At 37.1% G+C, this 8,590-nt stretch overlaps 1 protein-coding gene across 3 annotated transcripts in view; it reads right to left on the reverse strand.

Moving 5' to 3' along the window:
• Nucleotides 1-2,042, reverse strand: part of kcnip4a (potassium voltage-gated channel interacting protein 4a) — a 138,206-nt gene extending 136,164 nt beyond the window's left edge. For all 3 annotated transcript variants that reach the window (XM_044096782.1, XM_044096784.1, XM_044096777.1), the window contains exon 1: nucleotides 1,741-2,042. In XM_044096782.1, coding sequence (XP_043952717.1) covers nucleotides 1,741-1,801 — 61 coding nt within the window. In that variant the 5' untranslated portion in view covers nucleotides 1,802-2,042. The remainder of the gene's footprint in view (nucleotides 1-1,740) is intronic.
• Between the last annotated feature and the right edge of the window lie 6,548 nt (nucleotides 2,043-8,590).

An 8,590-nucleotide genomic window follows, 5' to 3' on the forward strand; every position in this document is an offset into this window, starting at 1 on the left:
TACTTTCAAACTTGTTTATATCCAAATAATTTGCTGAGATTAAAAGACAGTCAAATTATATAAAACATTACAATATAACAATGTCAAAATATGCAACTAGGATGTTACATATTTTATATGACATAGGATGTCGTATAAAATGACATAAAATTGACATTCTATGTCAATTTTATATGACATAGGGTGTCATATAAAATTGAGTTGCAGTAGCAAATAAATATGTTTAGCGTTGCTTTTGATTATCGTAGAGAAGCACAGCAGTGTTAATATTAAAGCTAAATTTTACCAAAAAAGAACGAGTTCTGCTGCTGTGCTCGTTTTTTTTATTTTAACATTAATGAGTTTCAGGGACACTGTGGACCCATATCTGAATTTTATTATGCAAACAAGAAAAAATTCAGACAAAGAGATGAGGTTTATGAAGCCATGCAAATAAACCTACCCTGTTCTGTCTTGATTGTGAACTAAAATTAGGCTTTATGAGGATTATAATTTCTTCTAATTCACAGTTTCATTAATGTATCTATTTCTACTCATATTCCATATTTACTTAAACATGTTCCTTTAATAAAAACTTCAAGATGTCTCTTAAATACAAAAGAACCTAAAGGACATTTGTACAAAGATGAGAAAGAAACTATTACTGCAAAACTACAACTGTCACATTTATGATTAGTTGTATTTTTGAAGTAGGATTCTGTAGAGTGCAGCAGATCACGACCTGAGCACCTTAGTTTAAATAAACAGAAAATAAGTTCTTACAAATACTTTTTTCTGTTGTACAATAAGAAACTGGACCATGTATCAGTGCTACGACATGATAAAAATTACAACTGCAGTATTTTTTCATGAGTTGTAACAAAAATACTACAGTACTACAACCTATGCCTTCATACAACATAAAAACGTTGTCCAACAGCTTGTAAATTCAAGCTGTTACACCTGAATTTTCCCCACTGTGGGACAATATGGGATATTTCTATTTTATTTACAAGAAATACACGAATTAAGTTTTCAACAGGATTTTAACCCATTAAGCTGCACCTATAAGACCAAAAATGGATCTGCTTAACAGACAAATAACATGATAGGCTATTTAAGCATATAATTATTTCCAAAATACTGTTGTATAAGCACACTGAGGGTGTTAGCTTCTATGTGTTGGTGACACTTTATGGCTTCTCCAATCAAGTTGCTCATATTGTTGGCGCGTCACCTCCTAATTAACGTTATTACTTACACCTGTGTCCCGACCCCCGCTTCAACCCAACTCCCAGATTATTTTTAAAGTCGGTTCATAAAGGTTCATAAATTTAACATGTGTCATTGCCTATTTATTTTTTCAGAGAAGGCAAAAGTCCAGACATGACAAAAATTGATTGAAAAATAAATAAATAAATCGAAATTTAGGAAGCAAATAAACCTGAGCAAAACATAAACAAAAAGGTCAATTTAATATCGCCTGTCAGAAAATTAAAAAGAAGAAAGTTAACCGACATTAAAAACATGTACTTTACATGAGTTTATAAATTCCAATTCTTTAAAAAATAAATTGGCGGAAAAAAACAACAACTTTCCCACAACGAATCTTCTTACTCGAGGCAATATTAAAGTGACTGGTGTCTGACAGGCGTTTATGTCAAACCAACTGCATGCCTAGAGCCAGCAGAAGGATAATAAATTAATAAATAATATTCATAACAATGGCAAAGGGGTTAAAACATGCCACATCTGTCCTACCAGTCGATGAAACCGCAGCATCCACATGGGCAGAAACTGTCACCACTCTCTTTGCATCCATTCCAGACAGGAGAGGAACTGGTTCCAGTCGAAAATATTCTGTTTCTAAGCCACGGGAGCTTTAACCAAGCAGAAACTGAGGGAGCGGATGAGAGACGAGGACTTGCTGCTCGTTCTTAACTCTTGTGTTTCCTTGAGGGGCGCATGTTCGTGCACGCGGTTCTCTCAGACACGAGCGAGAACAAGCAGGCGTGTACGTTGGAAGGTGATGACGTTGCTTGGACCGAAGACTCGCGTTCTTGGTCAACTGTGAGTGAAAACATTGTAAAACCACTTTTAACCTTAAATTACAGGTGCAAGAGAAGTACGTCTACCAGCTCTCGACATCTAGAAACTAAAAGGTATTCCAATTCCTAATTTGCAAGATAGATCAAGCTCAGTCTATGAAGATTTTCAATTTTCAAGCATTGTCACGTATTTTGACTCATGAATATGATTTGATCTTTATTACAGCTGTGTCTAAACCAAGAGAGTTCATAGTGTGGGTCGTGGACCACTTGCACCTCCTGAACTGATTCTAAGTGGCTCCTGGGTCCAGTTCCAAAATGACACAAATTTGACTGACCAGCAAAAATTAATGCAGATGGAAGCTTTTAATATTTTCCATAATGGAAAAATATTTGTGTTGTGTTATAAAAAGTTACCAAAATTATGTAACTATTGTTATGAATAATCTAAATTTGTTGCTATTTCACCCTCACACCCCATAAATTATGGATAAAACAAACAAAAAACTTTTGGTTTGTGAGTGCTTTATTTGACAACCTTGGCACCTGTGACAAAAGTGTTGGACACCCCTGGATTTTGCCACATTGACCAAAATCCTCCAAGTACTGGCCGGAATGTCAGACATGTTTGTCTTAAAATAAAAAAGGGTATCTAAGCTTTTCGGTTCCACTGTTCTCAATTTTCTTAGTCTCGAATCATTATTTAGTCAGTTATAAGCAAAAAGAACTGACACAAGTCACATCTTCTTTTCCAAACCCCCAACATCTGATAAGTGAAAGACAAAGCTGTATTTTTCTGTTTTGTTTTGTTTTTTCAATTTTAAGATTTGTTTGACTGCATCTTCTTTGAAAGTTCAGTTAAAATATTGTCCTTAAAAATACAGTTTTGGTTTGCTCTGTTCACAAATGTTGTGGAACATCTGAAGGCACTTTTGCATGTGATTTGGGTTGGATACAAATACATATCACACTTTTAAGTTATTTACGGAAAAATGAAAATTGCACATATCAGTTCTCTACTAACCGAGAATATCATGTAAAATCCAAATAAAATATTGGAAATCTGTTGAGATTTTAAAATGAATGTTTAAAAGCTCAAAACATATGAATACTTTCTGCTGCCTGCAGCCAGTTTCCATAAACTTCTGTAGTTATTTTCCATGGCTAAAAGAAGAGATGCATTTACTCTCTGCTTTGAATTTATTCCTTCCTGAGCAATGTTTGGTCACAATGTTCTGCATCACTTTCCCATTCAAGTTTATTCTTAAAAAAGTGCTCCTTGCTGAAATTGTCCAAAGCAGTTGTATCCATTGCAATATATTAAACACATGCATATCTATTGTGGTGTTTGTTTGGCATGCAGCAGGGTGTGTTAAACCCGAACCGTGCTTCTGAGACCGCCAAGGGGGTCTTTTAACTGTGTTTTCATCATAAGTCTTTAGAAGCCTTCTCGATATACCACTGGTTTCGAGGGTTATATAATTCTGCACCAAACAACTCCTCTGGGTGCCAGCTATCGAAGAGGGGATTCAGCATAACAGTTGCTACAGGTCATGCACAGTCAGTGCTTAGTAATCTCACTGGCTTTTTCCTGTATACACATGCCCACCCACACGCACACACACGCATGCATGTTTGCGTGGCTATCTTTGTGGGGACTTTCCATTTACTTCCATTCATTTCTACAGCCTAAACCTTACCCTTATCCTAACCCTACCCATTACATACCTAACTCTAACCAAAACTCAATTCACACATTAGTCCTAAATCTGACGCCTGAGTGAAAAACCGCGCTTCCCCTTGTGGGGACCAGGCTTTGGACCCCACAGAGCAGTGGGTCCCCTCAGCGTAGTATGCATCAAGAAAATGGTCCCCACAAGGTATTGCAAAAACACGCACACACACAGTGTTATTAGTAACAAATTATGTAAGTTGATGGAAAGAAGACTTAACATCTGCTCGAAACAGCAAAGAATAAAACGTTACTACAGAAAGACGAGCCTGGCGTGCTTCTTGGTAAATCAGCTGTCAGCTGTTCTAATGATCAAATCATTTTTTCACGAACACTGCACATATCCGTCTTGGCAGCCAAAAACAGCAAATGCAAATGATTGCTTAGCTCTGTCTCCCCAGAGTACCACAAAACAAGAGAGGTTTCCGTCAGACAGTAAAACTTACTCTGTTCAATTAAACACGGTAGACGGCTTTGGACAAACAGGGAGCTATTTATTCAGCAGATCTGATTGGAAAGGGCTGACGTTTCTAAAATAAAATCATAAAACTGTAGCTTCATCCTTGTTCTGGTCTTGATGTGCGTTTCAGCCTCTGAAAGTAATTTTTAGACATTTATTTCTAGAATATGCTCTCCCATGTGTGAATATGAAGTGTGCCTCTAGAACTCATTTGCTTCATATAATCAGGTGAGGCGAAGACTCCAGCGACACTTGGAAGTAAAGAAACATCTTTATTTGTCGATTTGTAATGATGAATGCCACAAAACCAAAGACAATCTACAAATAAAGCTCTCATTGCTGGAATATTTGACCCTTCGGTATTAAAGAAGGCCATGAAGTGACTCTTTTACACTTAAGATCAAACATTTCAGACGAGGAGACCTAATTTAAAGAGACAGCTTTCAGTTTATTAGATGCGAGTCGATGAGAAAGGGATATTATTGTCTGCAGCTGTCACTCATATTCCTGTTGAGATGACTCCAGGTATCTGAGCACCTGGACAGAAAAATGAAGCCAAACATCTCCAGACAGACTGGCACAGGTAGAATAATAGCAATAGAAGGACATTAATGAGGACACATGAAGATGAGAGATTAGCAGATGGCTTCATGTCATAATTTCCAGACGGTGTGTGTGTGTGTGTGTGTGTGTGTGTGTGTGTGTGTTTGTGTGTGCATTTGGGTTACACTTTCACTTGAAAGAGAACTTTAATGCAATAAAAACAGCTTATTTATTTAGGTCAAGTGAAATTGTGGAGTCTATTTTTGTAGTGAAATGCTTTTTTTAGCCATCTCACTGTAAACAATTTGCATTTAAAATGTCCTGGACTCCACAGTCCTACACATACACAAGCATAATTTTGATCTAATGACCGTACTAGAAGCAGAACCCCTGCCTGCGAGATCACCAAATGAGCATCTATTTCTGTCCTCAGCTGTGACGGTGTCCTAAGTTTAATCATGATATATTTGGGCTTGCACAAGGTCTCTGCAGTGTATTCATGCTAATATCAGACGGTGCTGATATTAGCATAAATAACTTTGATTCATCACAGAGCACAGATGGAATAGGAACGCAAAATACCTTTATGAAAAGTTTTCAGGAAAAAAAAGAAAAAGTTCCATCATTAGATTGGACGAGAGGCCATAATAAGGTGATTTTACGGTCAGGCATGACGGATGATCGGAGGAGATGCGATTTACAACCGAAGCCTGGAAGATTCCATTACTCAACATGGCACTTACAGACAGCTTTCCTGCTAATAAGTCCTTCTGACGAATTAATCAGCCTGAATGGAATCAGACAAGACGGTTAGGGCATTAATCTCATAAGAGCTCACAGCTGAGAATGATCATAGAAGCCATTTATACCATCATAATGCAGGGAACGTCCTCCACAAGTAAAGTACCAGTAAAAAGAAAGCATACCGATTCATTTCTAGGTTTTTACACATCAAGGCATAACCTACCAGGTTCTAAAATCATTCAATGCTAACTTGATTTAATTTTGTCGGAGGAGATGCGACAAAATTAAATCAACTAAAAATGTTTTGGCAGTTTTGGTCGCCCATTAGTCTGCGAGGGGTCTGGTTGTTTGAAGTCCATCAATCTGCAGGGAGAGGGATTATTCACAAGTGTGAAACATTAAATCGACATTGATCGGAAATCATTGTGAAGGTGGACTGCTCAAAGGAACTGCAAAACTACCTCTGCAGTGGTGAGGGGTAGTGATGTGGGCTAATTTTTGCAGTCTTTAAGTTGAACACAAGTTTCAAACGTGGCTGAATCTGGATCATGCAATTAATGAAAATGCAGAACAACAAAAAGAGACCAAAAAATTCTCAACATTGGTTTGGTTTATTGCTGCCAATGGTGTTTTCCCCCTATAAAAAACTGAATCACAAAGACAGTGTGATGAATGTATTTTTGTACAGCTGAGGTTAGATTGAAATTTTGTTTTTAGAATCTGTTTAAAGCCAGAGAACCTTCCATGTATGTGAAGTTAGACTTCAAAGAGATGTACTTTCTTTAAAGAGTTAAGGTTAAATGTTTTATTTATACGACGCAACTGCCTACAAAATGCAACAAACAACTTTTGAGAAGTAACTTTGAAACAAATACAATAGAGTAAGTGCTGGGAAATGTCTATTTCTGAATAACTTGATTCCATTACATGCTCCTTAGCACCATTAGAAAAATAACATAAACAGTGTTACTGTCGGAATGCTTGAATTTCAAATATTTGAAATATCTTTAGACTAACATTTAAAAGCATCTTGAAGTATAATGAATTGAGAGTATAACCGACGTTTGCAAAACATCTAGATGAACCACAAGGCTTCAAGAACAATGAGCTTCAAACAGATGAGGCTGATATGTATATTTGGTCATTTCTCCTGGATCTATTTCTGGAGAAAACCAAAAGCAGCCTTTTAGCACAAACGCCTCACATGCACTGTCAAACACAAACCGGGGCAGTTATGATTTAGCCATCTCTGAAAAATGAAGCATGCTTATTTCCCCCCTTTAAATGCTTCTATTCCCCATGAGGAAGATATCTGTGTGAATAATTGTATTTCACAATGTTTTCTTCCCTACTTTAAGGCATACAAATCCAGTTTGAAGTCAGATATTTTCATGTATTTTCAAGTTTTTATGGTTAAATGTTTGAAAAAGCCTTTGCTCAATTTGTAAATAAACCCTCCCCATCTGAAAACTCACCAATTATCTCAGCAGACGGTAGCTTAAAAGTCCGCAAACATTGAAAGCTAATTAAAAGCTTTACTCCATATGTCAGTTCTGTAAGCTCAACTTTTTTCCCTCGTTAACACAGATGAAACTAAAAATAGGCAGTATGTCCTGGAGACACAGAGCTCCCCAGTTGCAATCTGCAGCATGAGATTCATGTTCTTCCTTGCAAAAGTTTATTAGTACATCAAAGACACATGTTGCCTCCAGACATCATGACCAGAATGCAGGTAACTGTATTCATCTCAGTCCCTTTACAAAAACAAAACAAACAAAAAAAACCCCAATAAATATTAAAAAATTCCCCATTAATCTCAGAATTCCAAGTGATTATTTTATCAGATAGTTTCAAGTTTGTTCACTACATTCAGGCACAAAAGCCTCCAGGTTGTCATGGCCTCTCTACTGTCAAGCTTCGGACAAATGCAACAGATGGTGGAGCGCCAGAATCCTGGCGACAACTTGAAGAACGCTTCTTGATGCCTAGAGGGAATCAACGAGGCTGTCACTAAATAAGACGTTAACTGCGCTTTTCATAATTCAAAAATCTTATTATGGCTTGTCGCGTCTAGGACGGCTGGGCGATAAATCTTTGCCCGGGTGAAATATGCGTTTTATTAATGTGTCGTTAATGAAAAATTGAAGCTACAGGAGCCGTGACGCGTTTGCGCGTCTGCCGTGACTAAAATCAGCAGTGGGGGCTGATCAGGTTTCACATGGGCGTGATCATCAGCCTGACCTTTGACTCTTAGGCTAGGAGGTTGATGAGAATTTGGTCAAAAACAGGATCTGCAGCAGAATATGTCTAGACTTTTAGGGAGTCTTTTAGATCTAGTCAAGTTTTTCCAACGAGGTGGAAGTCATCTTTGGGAAATCCATCAGTCAAGAAATTAGTCATTCTTTCAAGAACTAGAGACATTAAGGAAGTTTAGCAGTTCTGTTTTCTTTATGCCAATATGTTCAGTCTTGGAGAGTGTCTCTCACCCTCCCATGCATGAAGCTGTTGCAGAACTGTTGCATCATATGTACACAAAAGCAGCGTTATTAAAGATCCCTCCTCGCAGCTGCTGCTACGATCACCACTGCTCCCAACTTAATTCTTCACATAGGCCTATCTGCCGTTATTAGCAGGTTTTTCCCCATTTCTAATTGTCTGTTGGATTTTAAGCACAAATGTATACAAACATTTTGTATGATTTTCTAAATGGTCCTACTCATTCTGGTCTTATATTGTGAATCTGCCCTTAATCTTATTGATAGTTTTGTCTTTGTGTTTTTTGATCAAAAGACCCCCCAAAAAAGTTGCATTTTCTTTTTTTAGTCTCAACAAAAATTGAAAAGGCTCAATTGGCATTTACTTAAAAAAGGTTTTCTTTAAAATAGGAAATTGTGGATGTGTAATTTTACTACTAATTTTTTTTTTTTTTTTTTACACGATTATTTATAAAACTTGAAAGTTTTACAAACTTCACTGATCGACAAGCGCTTGAGTTTCAGCATTTTCCAGTTTCAATCAGCAAAAGGTTTTATTATTACCTGCTTCATGTGAGAGAGACAGTTTGGTTCATAAGGCTGAAACATT

This window comes from Gambusia affinis, linkage group LG18, assembly GCF_019740435.1.
Source record: "Gambusia affinis linkage group LG18, SWU_Gaff_1.0, whole genome shotgun sequence".
NCBI classification, from domain to species: Eukaryota; Metazoa; Chordata; class Actinopteri; order Cyprinodontiformes; family Poeciliidae; genus Gambusia; species Gambusia affinis.